This window comes from Ranitomeya variabilis, chromosome 5, assembly GCF_051348905.1.
Source record: "Ranitomeya variabilis isolate aRanVar5 chromosome 5, aRanVar5.hap1, whole genome shotgun sequence".
Taxonomy (NCBI): domain Eukaryota; kingdom Metazoa; phylum Chordata; class Amphibia; order Anura; family Dendrobatidae; genus Ranitomeya; species Ranitomeya variabilis.
In genome coordinates, this window is record NC_135236.1 from 493,985,090 (window position 1) to 494,003,473 (window position 18,384).

The following is an 18,384-nucleotide window of genomic DNA, read 5'->3' on the forward strand; positions in this document are numbered from 1 at the left end:
ATAACTAATCTCATGCTAAATAGTTGCAAGTCACATTTATGTATGAGATAGCCAAGATGATTGTCTATAAAATGATGGTAGCCTCACGATCAAAACAGTAGTGGATGGTGAGATATGGAGCCTGAAAGTCAAAGGTTCAAAACATTGCTACCATTTTTCTCTTCACTGTATGTACCCCCAGCATCTCCCGTGATGTATGTTCCCCAGTGTTTCCTGTGATGTACATTCATCCAGCCCTTCCTGTGCTTTTTTTACCCCAGTGTCTCTTGTGATGAATCTTTCCAGAGTCTCATGTGATGTATGTGCCCTAGCCTAATCTGTGGTGTATGTGTCCCCAGCCCTTCCTATGATGTATTTGTCCCCTCCTTTGATGTTTATGCCCACAGAATCTACTATGATGCATATGCCCCAGTCTCTTTTGTGATTTATATAACCCAGCATCTCTTGTGATGTATATACCCTGGTGTCTCCTGTGATATATATGCCTTCATGATGGCAGCTCCTGTAATGTATACACCCCAGTATCTCCTATAATGTATGTGTCCTAGCCCCAGTGTCTCCAGTGATATAAGTGCCCCAGCGTCTCCTGTGATGTATATGCCCCCATATATCCTATGTGTTCTATATGCTGAAGCTCCTGTGTCTCCTATGTGATGTGTATAGAACAGTCTCGGGGCCTCACATGTAATTTATACTGCAGCCCTTCCACTGCTTGAGTTCTGCAAATGTAACGTGAGCAGTGATTGATTCACCCTGTGAGGAGACCTGCAGCGTAACATGCATATGTGTTCAGAATTTACTGCTGTGAGTTCTTTTCAAAATTAAACACAAAGAGTCGACTGCGCTTCAGACCAACACAAACCTGGAAAAGCAATTGCAAGTAGCAACGTCATCATTTTCAACTCAACATAGTCGCACCAAAGAGAAGCAGCTCCAGCCTTCACATTAGGGGTAAGTTAATAAAATGCTTGACCAAATCTAGTAGTACAAATTTCAAGTTCATAATCTTGGAATGTATAAGAAGTGTGTGGATATTTTCTGCGCTGCCGCAACAATATCATTTCAAGACTTGATGAGGTAGTAATGGTGGTTTATTCAACGCGTTTCAGGGTCTCAGTGACCCCTTCTTCAGGAAATGTCACCCAAGAGTGTTGTTGAAGCAGCGCAGAAAATATCCACACACCTCTTATACATTCCATTGTATGGCCGGTTAGCGTCCTGTTGTGACCTGGTGGTTAGGAGCACCCGAAGTGACCTGATGGTTAAAACAGAAAACCTGGGACAAGCTCTGAGGAAGTGGTAACTCTACTGACCGCAATCCCTAATCCTATCACACACACTAGAAATAGCCGTGGAGCGTACCTAACTCTCCCTAGACGCCTCTTCACAGCCTAAGAGCTAACTACCCCTAAAGATAGAAATAGCAGCCTACCTTGCCTCAGAGAAATTCCCCAAAGTAAGGTAGCCCCCCACAAATATTAACTGTGAGTTAAGAGGGAAGTGACAAACACAGGAATGAAATGATTTTAGCAAAGGAGGCCGAATCTTCTCTAGAAAGACAGAGGATAGGAAAGGGAACTATGCGGTCAGTATAAAAACTACAAAAACCACGCAGAGTGTGCAAAAAGACCTCCACACCGACTCACGGTAAAAATTAGCAAAGCCCAGGAACTTCTGAAGACTCTTCACAGATGTAGGTTGAGTCCAATCATAAATGGCCTGAACTTTAACAGGATCCATCTCGATAGTAGAAGGGGAAAAAATGAAGCCCAAAAAGGAAACCTTCTGAACTCCAAAGAGGCATTTAGAGCCCTTCACAAACAACGCATTAGCACGAAGGACCTGGAACACCATCCTGACCTGCCTTACATGAGACTCCCAATCATCTGAAAAGACCAAAATATCATCCAAATATACGATCATGAACCTATCCAGATACTTCCGGAACATGTCGTGCATAAAGGACTGAAACACAGTGATGCAGCATTAGAAAGCCCGAATGGCATCACCAGGTACTCAAAATGGCCCTCGGGCGTATTAAATGCTGTTTTCTATTCATCGCCCTGTTTAATACGCACAAGATTATACGCCCCTCGAAGGTCAATCTTGGTAAACCAACTAGCCCCCTTAATCCGAGCAAACAAACCAGACAACAGAGGCAAAGGGTACTGAAATTTGACCGTGATTTTATTGAGAAGGCGGTAATCTATACAGGGTCTCAGAGAGCCATCCTTCTTGGCCACAAAAAAGAACCCTGCTCCCAACGGCGACGAAGACGGGCGAATATGCCCTTTCTCCAAGGACTCCTTTACATAACTCCGCATAGCGGCATGTTCTGGCACAGATAAATTGAACAGTCGGCCCTTAGGGAACTTACTACCAGGAATCAAATTAATAGCGCAATCACAGTCCCTATGAGGAGGTAGGGCACTGGACTTGGGCTCATCAAATACATCCTGGTAATCCGACAAAAACTCAGGGACTTCAGAAGGAGTGGAAGAAGAAATTGACATCAAAGGAACATCACCATGTATCCCCTGACAACCCCAACTAGACACAGACATTGATTTCCAATCCAGTACTGGATTATGAACCTGTAACCATGGCAAACCCAACACGACAACATCATGCAAATTATGCAACACCAAAAAGCGAATATTTTCCTGATGTGCGGGAGCCATGTACATGGTCAGCTGAGTCCAGTACTGAGGTTTATTCTTGGCCAATGGCATAGCATCAATCCCCCTTAAGGGAATAGGACTCTGCAAAGGCTCCAAGGAAAAACCACAGCGCCTGGCAAACTCCAAGTCCATCAAGTTCAGGGCAGCGCCCGAATCCACAAATGCCATAACAGAGTAGGACGACAGTGAGCAAATCAGAGTAACAGATAAGAGAAATTTAGGCTGCAAAGTACTAATGGTGACAGACCTAGCGAACCTCTTAGTGCGCTTAGGACAATCAGAGATAGCATGAGAGGAGTCACCACAGTAAAAACACAGCCCATTCTGACGTCTGTGTTCTTGCCGTTCAGCTCTGGTCAAAGTCCTATCACATTGGATAGGCTCAGGCCTCCGCTCAGAGGACACCGCCAAATGGTGCACAACTTTGCGCTCGCGCAAACGCCGATCAATCTGAATGGCCAAAGACATTGACTCATTCAGACCAGCAGGCGTGGGGAACCCCACCATAACATCTTTAAGGGCTTCAGAAAGACCCTTTCTGAAAATTGCTGCCAGGGCACACTCATTCCATTGAGTAAGCACAGACCACTTTCTAAACTTCTGGCAATATACTTCTGCCTCATCCTGACCCTGACATAGAGTCAGCAAGATCTTTTCTGCCTGATCCACAGAATTAGGTTCGTCATAAAGCAATCCAAGCGCTAGAAAAAATGCATCCACATTAAGCAATGCAGGATTTCCTGGCTCAAGGGAGAATGCCCAGTCTTGCGGGTCACCACGCAACAAAGAAATAACAATCTTTACTTGCTGAATGGGATCACCAGAGGAGCGGGGTTTCAGAGCAAGAAACAGTCTGCAATTATTTTTGAAATTCAAAAATTTAGATCTATCCCCAGAAAACAAATCAGGAATTGGAATTCTAGGCTCTAACATCGGATTCTGAACTACATAATCTTGAATACTCTGTACCCTAGCAGTGAGTTGATCCACACAAGAGGACAAACCTTGAATATCCATATCTACACCTGAGTCCTGAACCACCCAGAGGTTAAGGGGAAAAGAAAGACAAAACAAGCTGCAAAGAAAAAAAAATTGACTCAGAACTTCTCTTATCCCTCTTTTGAGATGCATTAACACTTTGTTGGCCAGCTGTACTGTTGTGACCTGGTGGTTAGGAGCACCCGAAGTGACCTGATGGTTAAAACAGAAAACCTGGGACAAGCTCTGAGGAAGTGGTAACTCTACTGACCGCAATCCCTAATCCTATCACACACACTAGAAATAGCCGTGGAGCGTACCTAACTCTCCCTAGACGCCTCTTCACAGCCTAAGAGCTAACTACCCCTAAAGATAGAAATAGCAGCCTACCTTGCCTCAGAGAAATTCCCCAAAGTAAGGTAGCCCCCCACAAATATTAACTGTGAGTTAAGAGGAAAGTGACAAACACAGGAATGAAACAGATTTTAGCAAAGGAGGCCGAATTTTCTCTAGAAAGACAGAGGATAGGAAAGGGAACTATGCGGTCAGTATAAAAACTACATAAACCACGCAGAGTGTGCAAAAAGACCTCCACACCGACTCACGGTGTGGAGGTGCAGCTCTGCACCCCCAGAGCTTCCAGCTAGCAAGGAAATATCATAATAGCAGGCTGGACTGAAACATAGCATGTACTGAAAAATATATTCAAAAACCAATGAACAGCAAATGACTAGCACAGAGATGCAAGTTGTCCATGGTACTGGTCTCGGATGTGGACAGTCCTATGCCCGGAGGTGGATGTCCTGTGCCCGTAGGGGTCGGATGTGTACAGTCCTGTGCCCGGAGGTGGATGTCCTGTGCCCGAAAGAGGACTAGCATGTGCAACGATTGCAAACAGGTGGATATGGTGCCCGGCTGCTATCCGGAGGATATCCTGAACTGTGTACGACTGTGTGAGTAAAGAGACTGTGACACAGCGATGCAGGACACCCACGAGAACTAGTCAGAGAAGGGCTGGCGTGTGTAGTATCTGCAACATATGAGGCTGTGTGTATGGAGACGTATAGAGACTGTGAGATGGCGTGCGGTCTCCCAGGGAAACTGGACAAGGGAAGTCTGGCCTGTTTAGGGACCGCAAATCTAAAGCCATGTGATATGTATTGCTTTGAACCAGGTGTAAACTGGTCACTGATAATTTCCACTGAAGTTATATGCATTTATGTGAATTGGACTTTAATGCTGTGAAGAAACACATTAAAAGAGACTTTTTTGTGTTTGAATTTGTAGGTCACTGCTTCTCCACTGCGTACAATGCTACTAAAGCTTTACAATATATAGCGAAAAGGTTCCCCTGCTCTAAGCCACTGAAAGCCTCTCTCACATTAGCAAAAGTTAACGTTCATGTGGACACTGAAACAAACTGGTGTGTATGGCAGAGCTGAAAGGAGAAAGCCGCTGCTCACCAAAGATAACATTGCTGCCCACCTGTAGTTTGCCAAAGATGACCTGAACAAGATAAAAGGCTATTCAAGCTATGCTTTTTTGGTATGAATGATGTTAAAACAGAGCTTTTTGATTTAAACAAGAAGTATTACGATATGTTTGGAGATAAAAACACTGCATTACAGCATAAAAATCACATACTATCTGTGAAACACAGTGGTGATGTATCACAGTTTGGGCCTGTTTTGCTAAATCTGGACCAGAATGGCTTGCCATCATTGATGTAACAATAAATTCTGAATTTTATCAGCAGATTCTAAAGGGAAATGCCAGGACACCTGTCAATTAGCTGATTCTCAAAAGAATGTGGTTATGCAGCAAGACAATGCCCCAAGCACATAAGTCGTTCTACAAAAAAATGTTTAAAGAAGATTAAAGTTAAAATTATTGAATATCCAAGTCTTAGGCCTCTATTATGTACACAGTGATAATTATGCTGTAAAAGTGCAGACAGAAGTGCTAAAATACTGCTTCCATTTTCTGAAAAGGCCTAGATTGCAAGAACAGAAGATTTAAACTTGTGCTATACATTTACCATTCAATCATGAGGAAGTATCCAGCTCCAAGGTTTCCATAAAAAATATTTCTATTAATGAATAGTGTGTTGAGCATTCCGATACCGCAAGTATCGGGTATCGGCCGATATTTGCTGTATCGGAATTCCGATACCGAGTTCCGATATTTTTGTGATATCGGAAATCGGAATCGGAAGTTCCCAGTGTATGGTTCCCAGGGTCTGGAGGAGAGGAGACTCTCCTTCAGGCCCTGGGATCCATATTCATGTAAAAAATAAAGAATAAAAATAAAAAATATGGATATACTCACCAGTCCGGCGGACCCTGGACCTTAGCGGTGTAACCGGGAGCCTCCGTTCCTAAGAATGCAGTGAGTGTAGGACCTGCGATGACGTCGCGGCTTGTGATTGGTCGCGTGAGCGGTCACATGAGCGGTCACGCGACCAATCACAAGCCGCGACGTCATCGAAGGTCCTTCACTCTGCATTCTTAGGAACGGAGGCTGCCGGTTACATCGCTAAGGTCCAGGGTCCGCCGGAGGGGTGAGTATATCCATATTTTTTATTTTTATTCTTTATTTTTTACATGAATATGGATCCCAGGGCCTGAAGGAGAGTTTCCCCTCCTTCAGACCCTGGGAACCATCCAGGATACCTTCCGATATTTGTGTCCCATTGACTTGTATTGGTATCGGGTATCAGTGTCGGCGAGATCCGATATTTTGCCGGTATCGGCCGATCCAATCCGATACCGATACTTTCAAATATCGGAAGGTATCGCTCAACACTATTAATGAATTAATTACAAAATTACTCAAACGGCATAAATGTCACAAGCCCCCAGAGAGGAGGTACTGTATATATTTAAGCAACATATCCTGCCGTGTAGCACCAGTCAAATTCACGCAATTGTAAACTTATCCTTACCTGAGTTTGACTTTGGAGTCTTGAAAGCTCTCTGATACAAAGTACACAGGCTGAAAAGAATTGTCTTGATAGGACTGGATTGCGGTGACTTCTGGATCAAAAGGTTTAAGTTCCGGTTTATTGGATAAAGCATACTGAAATATACAACAGTAAACAGCCATTGCATTATCAGATTATATCCTAAAAAATAATAAATACATTAGCATTCAAAAAAGTTCATTTTTTTCTCATTAATGTACACTCTGCACCCCATCTTGACTGAAAAAAAACTGAAATGTAGAAATTTTTGCATATTTATCAAAAAAGAAAAACTGAAATATCACTTGGTCATAAGTATTTAGACCCTTTGCTCAGACACATATTTAGGTCACATGCTGTTCATTTCCTTGTGATTCTCCTTGAGATTGTTCTACTCCTTCATTGGAGTCCAGCTGTGTTTAATTAAACTGATAGGACTTGAATTGGAAAGGCACACACCTGTCTATATAAGACCTCACTGCTCCCAGTGCATGTCAGACCAAATGAGAATCATGAGGTCAAAGGAACTGGCCAAGAAGCTCAGAGACAGAATTGTGGCAAGGCACAGATCTGGCCAAGGTTACAAAAGACTTTCTGCAGTACTCAAGGTTCCTAAAAGCACAGTAGCCCACATAATCCTTAAACGGAAGAAGTTTGGGACCACCAGAAGTCTTCCTAGACCTGGCCGTCCAGCCAAACCGAGCAATCGTGGGAGAAGAGCCTTTCTTGAGAGAGATAAAAAAGAACCCCAAGATCACCGTGGCTGAGCTCCAGAGATGCAGTAGTGAGATGGGAGAAAGTTCCACAAAGTCAACTATCACTGCAGCCCTCCACCAGTCAGGCCTTTATAGCAGAGTGGCCCGATGGAAGCCTCTCCTCAGTGCAAGACATATGAAAACCCGCACAGAGTTTGCTAAAAAACACATGACGGACTCCCAGACTATGAGAAATAAGATTCTCTGGTCTGATGAGACGAATATAGGCCTTTTTGGTGATAATTCTAGGTGGCATGTGGGGAGAAAACCAGACACTGCCCATCACCTGCCCAATACAATCCCAACAGTGAAACATAGTAGTGGCAGCATCATGCCATGGGGGTGTTTTTCAGCTCCAGGGTCAGGACGATTTGTTGTCATTGAAGGAAACATGAATGTGGCCAAGTACAGAGATATCCTGGATGAAAACCTCTTCCAGAGAGCTCTGGACCTCAGACTTGGCTGAAGGTTCACCTTCCAACAAGACAATGACCCTAAGCAAAGAGCTAAAATAATAAAGGAGTGGCTTCAGAACAACTCTGTGACCATTCTTGATTGGCCCAGCCAGAGCCCTGACCTAAACCCAATTGAGCATCTCTGGAGAGACCTGAAAATGGCTGTCCACCAACATTCACCATCCAACCTGACGGAACTGGAGAGGATCTGCAAGGAAGAATGGCAGAGGATCCCCAAATCCAGGTGTGAAAAACTTGTTGCATCATTCCCAAGAAGACTCATGGCTGTACTAGCTCAAAAAGGTGCTTCTACTCAATACTGAGCAAACGGTCTGAATACTTTTGACCATGTGATATTTCAGTTTTTCTTTTTTAATACATTTGCAAACATTTCCTCATTTCTGTTTTTCTTCAGTCAAGATGAGGTGCAGAGTGTACATTAATGTGAAAAAATTATCTTTTTCTGAATTTACCAAATGGCTGCAATGAAACAAAGAATAAAAAATTGAAAGGGGTCTGAATACTTTTCGTACCTACTGTAGATTTGCCCTGTAACTAGACCAAAAGTCTATTTTTCAATTCATAAATGTGCTTCAAATCCACAAATTGTGTCCACATGATTTTATGGTTCGAAAGGCTGTTATCTTTGTGCCTCAATTTCTTTTCTAACTTGCTTTCAATTCATAAGTAAAATAGTGAAAATAATTTGCCTTTTAGTGAAAAAAAATGTTGATAAGTGTTTGACATATGCAAGTCAGAAAGCTGCTTTTCATGGCCCGCATTATGGTTAAGCAGCTTCCTCTTAAAGACCCATCTTGTCCATACAGTACACAGAGAGCCTATCTATTTCAATAGGAACTCTTTAATGTGCCATTTTCCTTATAGCGCTACAGGAAAAGTGAACCCTTGCTGAAAGATTTTCTCATAGATTATAACTAATGTCAGATCTTATAGATTGTAAGCTTGTGAGCAGGGTCCTCAATCCTGCAACTATTGCTACTCTGTAATGTCTATATTGTCTATACACGTACCGCTTAACTAATGTGCTGCGGAGTATGTTAGCGCTATAAAAATAGATTATCATTATTACTACATTCAGTAAATTAACTGACTAATGTTAACATTACTGTGCAGCTTGCAGCTTCCCATATGCAGGATGTAACGGTTGTGTTCTCAGAATTCAACATTTTTTAACCTTCATTGCCTCATTCATCCAACCAACATTTGTTCATTCCCTCCTTCCTCTTTTCTGACAAACTATACAAGAATAAAAAAATTTTTGGTCAAGCATTTGTGTAGTCAGATCCATTGAAAAAAATAATATATTTATATATATAATCTCTTTTTATCTCTGTGCTTGAAATAACAATATTCCAAAAATACTTGCATCTATTTTTTGAAAATATGCTTCAAACATACTTACCAAGAGTTCCCCATAAGATGATAGTAGACCAGCTCCATAGGCTTTAATAGATCCATTCTGCTTGCAGAGTCCAAACTCAATGGTGAACCAATACAGCTGGAAAATATTTTTATCAATTTTTTAATGTCTATTTAAGCCATATCATTTTCTCACTTGAAATACTATGTCATTGCCTATAACAGCCTATGACGGATGCAACATTTTGAATACATGATTGCTACATAGGCTGTGTGCCAGCACACTTATTTTGTATAAATGGGTGGTCTTACTTTATTGTATCTTACTATGAGCAATTTGCATAGCTCCAATGTTATTGGCAGCTAATAGAGATGATCACATTGATATGATCTTTATGAATTTCAAAATGTCTGAAGAATTTGTACAATTTGCTATTTGATTCAAGAAAATCACAATAATAAATATATGCCCTTCTCCTTTTTTACACATTGCAGAAAATTGCATCAGTCACAGAAAGCTGACCTGACATGAGGAGTGACCACGCAGGCTTACCTATAATGCTTTGCAGCTATCACATAATGGTATATTGCAGTCAATAAGGAGGGACTATCAAAGCATGTATAAAAAAAACTTAGCTAAGGCAGGGTAGGGAACAACCTTTCAAGACTAAATTTAGGAATGTTAGGGTATATCAGAACTCAAAGCTCAGCACTGGAGATAGGAAGAGAAAGCTCTAAAACATCATACTCTAGACAGTAATGTTTTGTCTAATTGTTGCACTGAAAAAGATTAATGTAGAAGTATGCAAATAATTAAATTCAATTTTAGGGGGAGAGAGATAAAAGAGGTGCTAGGAGCAGCAGTGCCAAACCCAATGTGAAAAGATATGTCCTGCTGCATTTCATGCACAATAACACATTATATTCTTCATTCTTAAAGCACTAGAAAGTAGAAACAAGACAGCACAATAGTTTTTACAGAAAACAAATCAGAAATCAGTGTCAGATAGATTTCTCCCCTTCATTATTTTTATGAAGGGAAGACTGTTTGTTATATATTAATACAAAAGAAAATTCCCTAAAGTCCAAACAATTAACTGCAACTGTCTATCTTGCGAAGTGTGCGTGTAGCAAACATTTTTTGCTTTTGCAAGTCTGTTTAATTAGTCAAATTTTATATTTGTACACATCACACTAATTCAGTGCCCTGTTGCTTGTGCTGGCTCTTTGGTCATATATTTACCCAACATTTTCTGTTAATTCTTTTTGAGAAGAGCGTTTTGTTAAAATAAAATTGAAAAAAAAATTAAGCATTCAAATGTGCATGTCTGTTTTTGCACACCTGTTTTATCAGTTCAATTTGGCAAACATGCCACAAGTATATTGTGGACTGCTGCAACATTTTGCAGGGACAGGAAATATGGTCTGAGTGAGGGGAAGACGGATAGCAAAAAATACAGTGATATTCTTGAGCAAAACCTGTTTCACTCTGTCAGTGATTTGAGACTGGGAAGGCGGTTCACCTTCCAAGAAGACAATAACAACAAGCAGCACACAAATGGTTTAAGGGGAAACGTGTAAATGTTTTGGAGTGTCCTAGTCAAAGACCAGACCTTACTCCAATGGAGAATCTGTGGTCAGACTTGAAGATTGCTGTTCACTAGGGTTGAGCAACTTTCATTTTTTTAAGATCGAGTCGGGTTTTGCGAAACCCGACTTTGTCCAAAGTCGAGTCGAGTGCAGTCGGCCGATTATCGCTAAAAGTCGGGGATCGACCGAAACACGAAACCCAATGCAAGTCAATGGGGAAGCATAGTCGGCAGTGAGTGGAGGCCAGGAAAACACCTACAGTGCCCATTTTAATGCCAAAAACATCCATTCTTGTTTCTGAAGCTTGTCAATCTTAATTAACTTTATAATAATAGTTGGGCATTGGAAATTGGGGGTCATTTGGCAAAAGTTGTGGGGGGTAGGGCTGATTCAAGGTTTTAGTGGGCCCAGGAAACGTGGACTACGTCACGGCGGTGGAGCAGTGAGAGGTAAGTATTTCAAGTTTGCAAGTGCTGTGATCCTAAGCAAGCAGGGGGGGCCCACTCGTTGGCATTGGCACTGGCACAGGGCCCCTCAAAGTACAGCGGTGTGTTTGCACGGCGGGGGCGCCTCCCACCAGCAGCGACACTTTTGCATACTCTGAGGGGCCCTGTGCCAGTGACGTCGCCAACGAGTATGCCCCCCCACCTGATGAAGGAACCTGCACTTTCATCTGCACCTTCCTCTTTGTCCCTGTGTAAGGTGGTATAACATGCAGGAAGGGGAACCTTACTTTCAGCAGGGTCAGATTATGGCTGTGTAGAGTGCAAGGGGAATGTAGTGGTCTAGGTCAATGTACCAGCAGACTCATCTAGCAGTGGATGGGCAATGGGCAGGATGAGGAGGAAACACAGATATAGGGCCAAAGAATAAAGTAGGCTAAATGCAGTTCAAAATTGGTAACAGGACTAAACAGGCGGCATTGCTTTGTTCAGTGGAGTAGCAAACCCAGGAGCAGCAGACACTGTTTTAAGGGCCCAACCACACTAGTAGGCCAAATGCAGTTTAATAACTGCTACTATAGGCCAAAAGCCTAAAGACTGAAGCTCAGCTTTATACAGTGGAGGACAACACCAGGGAGCGGCAGACACCGTTAGTAGGCCCTAACCAATTTATTTAAAGAAAGCACTTAATGAGAGCCAGAAGGTTGAAGCTCAGATTTAGAAAGTGGAGGACAACACCAGGGAGCGTCAGACACCGTTAGTAGGCCCTAACCACCAATTTATTTAAAGAAAGCACTTAATGAGAGCCAGAAGGTTGAAGCTCAGATTTAGACAGTGGAGGACAACACCAGGGAGCGGCAGACACCGTTAGTAGGCCGTAACCATACATTTTTTAAAAAACAGCACTAAGGCTACGTTCACATTTGCGTTGTGCGCCGCAGCGTCGGCGCCGCAACGCACAACGCAAACAAAAACGCAGCAAAACGCATGCACAACGCTGCGTTTTGCGCCGCATGCGTCCTTTTTTTCATTGATTTTTGATGCAGCAAAAATGCAACTTGCTGCGTCCTCTGCGCCCGGAAGCGGGCGCCGCAGGGACGCATGCGGCGCAAAACGCAAGTGCGACGCATGTCCATGCGCCCCCATGTTAAATATAGGGGCGCATAACGCATGCGGCGACGCTGCGGCGCCCGACGCTGCGGCGCAGACTGCAAATGTGAACGTAGCCTTAATGAGAGCCAGAGGGTTGAAGCTCAGATTTAGACAGTGGAGGACAACAGCAGGGAGCGGCAGACACCGTTAGTAGGCCGTAACCACCAATGTTTTGTTAAAAAAGCACTTAATGAGAGCCAGAAGGTTGAAGCTCAGATTTAGACAGTGGAGGACAACACCAGGGAGCGGCAGACACCATTAGTAGGCCGTAACCAAAGTTCAAGGCCAAATGCAGTTTAATATGTGATACTATAGGCCGAAAGCCTAAAGACTGAAGCTCAGCTTTAGACAGTGGAGGACAACACCAGGGAGCGGCAGACACCGTTAGTAGGCCGTAACCACCAATTTTTTAAAAAACAGCACTTAATGAGAGCCAGAAGGTTGAAGCTCAGACAAGGCAACCTGGAGGAGAACACCAAGGAGGAGAACACTCAGGAGGAGGACAACACCCAGGAGCGGCAGACACCGTTAGTAGGCCCTAACCACCAATTTATTTAAAGAAAGCACTTAATGAGAGCCAGAAGGTTGAAGCTCAGATTTAGACAGTGGAGGACAACACCAGGGAGCGGCAGACACCGTTAGTAGGCCGTAACCAAAGTTGAAGGCCAAATGCAGTTTAATATGTGATACTATAGGCCGAAAGCCTAAAGACTGAAGCTCAGCTTTAGACAGTGGAGGACAACACCAGGGAGCGGCAGACACCGTTAGTAGGCCGTAACCACCAATTTTTTAAAAAACAGCACGTAATGAGAGCCAGAAGGTTGAAGCTCAGATTTAGACAGTGGAGGACAACACCAGGGAGCGGCAGACACCGTTAGTTGGCCTTAACCAAAGTTGAAGGCCAAATGCAGTTTAATATGTGATACTATAGGCCGAAAGCCTAAAGACTGAAGCTCAGCTTTAGACAGTGGAGGACAACACCAGGGAGCGGCAGACACCGTTAGTAGGCCGTAACCACCAATTTTTTAAAAAACAGCACGTAATGAGAGCCAGAAGGTTGAAGCTCAGATTTAGACAGTGGAGGACAACACCAGGGAGCGGCAGACACCGTTAGTTGGCCTTAACCAAAGTTGAAGGCCAAATGCAGTTTAATATGTGATACTATAGGCCGAAAGCCTAAAGACTGAAGCTCAGCTTTAGACAGTGGAGGACAACACCAGGGAGCGGCAGACACTGTTAGTAGGCCGTAACCACCAATTTTTTAAAAAACAGCACTTAATGAGAGCCAGAAGGTTGAAGCTCAGATTTAGACAGTGGAGGACAACACCAGGGAGCGGCAGACACCGTTAGTTGGCCGTAACCACCAATTTTTTGTTAAAAAAGCACTTAATTAGAGCCAGAAGGTTGAAGCTCAGACAAAGCAACCTGGAGGAGAACACCAAGGAGGAGGAGAACATTCAGGAGGAGGACAACACCCAGGAGTGGCAGACACCGTTAGTAGGCCCTAACCACCAATTTATTTAAAGAAAGCACTTAATGAGAGCCAGAAGGTTGAAGCTCAGATTTAGACAGTGGAGGACTACACCAGGGAGCGGCAGACACCGTTAGTAGGCCATAACCACCAATTTTTTAAAAAACAGCACTTAATGAGAGCCAGAAGGTTGAAGCTCAGATTTAGACAGTGGAGGACAACACCAGGGAGCGGCAGACACCGTTAGTAGGCCGTAACCACAAATTTTTTGTTAAAAAAGCACTTAATGAGAGCCAGAAGGTTGAAGCTCAGATTTAGACAGTGGAGGACAACACCAGGGAGCGGCAGACACCGTTAGTAGGCCCTAACCACCAATTTATTTAAAGAAAGCACATAATGAGAGCCAGAAGGTTGAAGCTCAGATTTAGACAGTGGAGGACAACACCAGGGAGCGGCAGACACCGTTAGTAGGCCGTAACCAAAGTTGAAGGCCAAATGCAGTTTAATATGTGATACTATAGGCCGAAAGCCTAAAGACTGAAGCTCAGCTTTAGACAGTGGAGGACAACACCAGGGAGCGGCAGACACCGTTAGTAGGCCGTAACCACCAATTTATTTAAAGAAAGCACTTAATGAGAGCCAGAAGGTTGAAGCTCAGATTTAGACAGTGGAGGACAATTTGAATTAGGGACTGCAGACAGACTTAGTAGGCTGTCCCCTGTGGACCATGCATCCACCACATTAACCCATTGTGCCGTAATGGACACGTAACCTTCCGTGGCCATGCCTACAGGTCCATGCGTCTGTTGTCAGGTGCACCTTTGTACTCACAGATTGCCAGAGTGCATGGACAATGCAGTCTTTTACATGCTGGTGGAGGGTTGGGATGGCTTTTCTCGCAAAAGAAGTGTCGACTGGTTAGCTTGTAGCGTGGTACAGCGTACTCCATCATGGCTTTATTAATATTAAATAAAATATATAAATAGGCTCTATGAACTTTTAAATAGGTTCCAGGGGTACACGGGCAGCATTGGTGTGGTCAGCGGAGGACGATTGCAAGGAGGGACCGCAGACAGGCTTACTAGGCCTAAAATAACTAAAAATAGGCTCAAGGCAGTTTTAAATAGGTTACATGGATACACAGGCAGCATTGTGGTCAGTGGAGGAGGATTGCAAGGAGGGACCGCAGACAGGCTTACTAGGCCTAAAATAACTAAAAATAGGCTCAATGCAGTTTTAAATAGGTTACATGGATACACAGGCAGCATTGTGGTCAGTGGAGGAGGATTGCAAGGAGGGACCGCAGACAGGCTTACTAGGCCTAAAATAACTAAAAATAGGCTCAAGGCAGTTTTAAATAGGTTACATGGATACACAGGCAGCATTGTGGTCAGTGGAGGAGGATTGCAAGGAGGGACCGCAGACAGGCTTACTAGGCCTAAAATAACTAAAAATAGGCTCAAGGCAGTTTTAAATAGGTTACATGGATACACAGGCAGCATTGTGGTCAGTGGAGGAGGATTGCAAGGAGGGACCGCAGACAGGCTTACTAGGCCTAAAATAACTAAAAATAGGCTCAAGGCAGTTTTAAATAGGTTACATGGATACACAGGCAGCATTGTGGTCAGTGGAGGAGGATTGCAAGGAGGGTCCGCAGACAGGCTTACTAAACCTAAAATAACTAAAAATAGGCTCAAGGCACTTAGAGTTATCTCGCAGGGGTACACAGGCAGCATTGGTGTGGTCAGCGGAGGACAATTGCAAGGAGGGACCGCAGACAGGCTTACTAGGCCTAAAATAACTAAAAATAGGCTCAATGCAGTTTTAAATAGGTTACATGGATACACAGGCAGCATTGTGGTCAGTGGAGGAGGATTGCAAGGAGGGTCCGCAGACAGGCTTACTAGGCCTAAAATAACTAAAAATAGGCTCAAGGCACTTAGAGTTATCTCGCAGGGGTACACAGGCAGCATTGGTGTGGTCAGTGGAGGAGGATTGCAAGGAGGGACCGCAGACAGGCTTACTAGGCCTAAAATAACTAAAAATAGGCTCAATGCAGTTTTAAATAGGTTACATGGATACACAGGCAGCATTGTGGTCAGTGGAGGAGGATTGCAAGGAGGGACCGCAGACAGGCTTACTAGGCCTAAAATAACTAAAAATAGGCTCAAGGAACTTAGAGTTATCTCGCAGGGGTACACAGGCAGCATTGTGGTCAGTGGAGGAGGATTGCAAGGAGGGACCGCAGACAGGCTTACTAGGCCTAAAATAACTAAAAATAGGCTCAAGGCAGTTTTAAATAGGTTACATGGATACACAGGCAGCATTGTGGTCAGTGGAGGAGGATTGCAAGGAGGGACCGCAGACAGGCTTACTAGGCCTAAAATAACTAAAAATAGGCTCAAGGCACTTAGAGTTATCTCACAGGGGTACACAGGCAGCATTGGTGTGGTCAGCGGAGGACGATTGCAAGGAGTGTCTGACAAAGTTAGTACTCACAAAAAATAAATAGATGTTAATGTCTCGCAAAAAAAAAAAAAAAAAAAGTGTGGCATACTTAGGTACAGGGGTGGGCTCATCTGCTGAGTTTCAGACATAGTAATTTGGCAGTAAGTATTTACTGGTTCCAATATAGGACACTGACCCAGACTACTTTAACTAGCATCATAGATGTCAAAAAATTGGTAATTGAATGATGTCAGCGCATAGACTAAACATTGGTGGAGCTGTGAGAGATAATTTTGCACGTGGTAGAGCACAGTTTGAGCTGGGGGGGGGGTGAACTCTCTTGTGGCCGGCGGTACCGTCCCAGGGCCCCTCATGTTACAACGGTGTGTCTGACATTGGGTGCGCGCCACCACCACCAGAGACACTTTATTATACTATGAGGGACCCAGTGGCAGTGCCATCGACCAAAAGCGGGCACACCCACCTCTTCAGACAAACGGCACTCTAACGGGTGCTTGCGCCAAGTGGCGAGACCACGGCCCCGTAGGGGGAGTTTTCCCATTGAGGGAGGTGTAAACATGTCGTATGCTGGACAAACAGCTGCTGCAAATTAAGAGATTGGAACACTCAGTAAGACCAGTCCACAAGCAAGACCTTTTTATAGGAAAGCTAGGTGTCAGCCGGGAAAGGTGGGGCAAAATAATTTGAAATCCAGGAGTGGTTCATTTTAATGAAGGTTAGATCATCCACATTTTGGGTAGCCAGACGAGTCCTTTTTTTGGTTAATATTGAACCAGCAGCACTGAATACTCTTTCTGATAGCACACTAGCTGCTGGGCAAGCAAGCTCCTGCAATGCATATTCTGCCAATTCAGGCCAGGTGTCTAATTTGGATGCCCAGTAATCAAATGGGAATGACGGTTGAGGGAGAACATCGATAAGGGATGAAAAATAGTTAGTAACCATACTGGACAAATGTTGTCTCCTGTCACTTTGAATAGATGCTGCAGTACCTGTCCTGTCTGCGGTCATTGCGAAATCACTCCACAACCTGGTCAGAAAACCCCTCTGTCCAACGCCACTTCTGATTTGTGCACCTCTAACACCTCTGCCCTGTAGCCTCCTGCAGCTCGTGTGAGAACCATCACCGGTGCTGTGTGCTGGGAATGCCTGAATCAAACGGTCTACAAGAGTAGATTGTTTGGTTGCTAAGATTTGTTCGAGGTTCTCATGTGGCATAATATTTTGCAATTTGCCTTTATAGCGAGGGTCAAGGATGAAGGCCAACCAGTAATCGTCATCGCTCATCATTTTAATAATGCGTGGGTCCCTTTTGAGGATACGTAAGGCATAATCCGCCATGTGGGCCAAAGTTCCAGTTGTCAAATCTGCGGTTGTGCTGGTTTGAGGGGCAGTTACAGGCAAATCTACGTCACTTGTCTCCCTTAAAAAAACAGAACCCGGCCTTGCAACGCCACTAATTTCTGTTGGCCCAGGAGAAGCTTCCTCATTAAAAAAGTACTCATCCCCATCATCCTCCTTGTCCTCCTCCTCCTCTTCGCCCGCTACCGCGTCCTCTACACGGCCCTGACCAGACAATGGCTGATTGTCATCAAGGCTTTCCTCTTCCTCGGCTGCAGACGCCTGCTCCTTTATGTGCGTCAAACTTTGCATCAGCAGACGCATTAGGGGGATGCTTATGCTTATTATGGCATTGTCTGCACTAACCAGCCGTGTGCATTCCTCAAAACACTGAAGGACTTGACACAGGTCTTGTAGCTTCGACCACTGCACACCTGACAACTCCATGTCTGCCATCCAACTGCCTGCCCGTGTATCCTCCCACAAATACATAACAGCACGCCTCTGTTCGCACAGTCTCTGAAGCATGTGCAGTGTGGAGTTCCACCTTGTTGCAACGTCGATGATTAGGCAATGCTGGGGAAGGTTCAAAGACCGCTGATAGTTCTGCATTCAGCTGGAGTGTACGGGCGAACGGCGGATATGCGAGCAAAGTCTGCACACTTTGAGGAGCAGGTCGGGTAACCGCGGATAACTTTTCAGGAAGC

General features: G+C 44.2%; 1 protein-coding gene across 1 annotated transcript in view; it reads right to left on the reverse strand.

Moving 5' to 3' along the window:
• LOC143775069 (tyrosine 3-monooxygenase-like) overlaps positions 1-18,384 on the reverse strand; it is a 271,622-nt gene that overhangs the window by 46,394 nt on the left and 206,844 nt on the right. Inside the window, exons 9-10 of the mRNA XM_077262903.1 lie at positions 9,255-9,350; positions 6,604-6,737 (exon numbers count right to left, since the gene is read on the reverse strand). Of these exons, the coding sequence (XP_077119018.1) occupies positions 6,604-6,737; positions 9,255-9,350 (230 nt within the window). The remainder of the gene's footprint in view (positions 1-6,603; positions 6,738-9,254; positions 9,351-18,384) is intronic.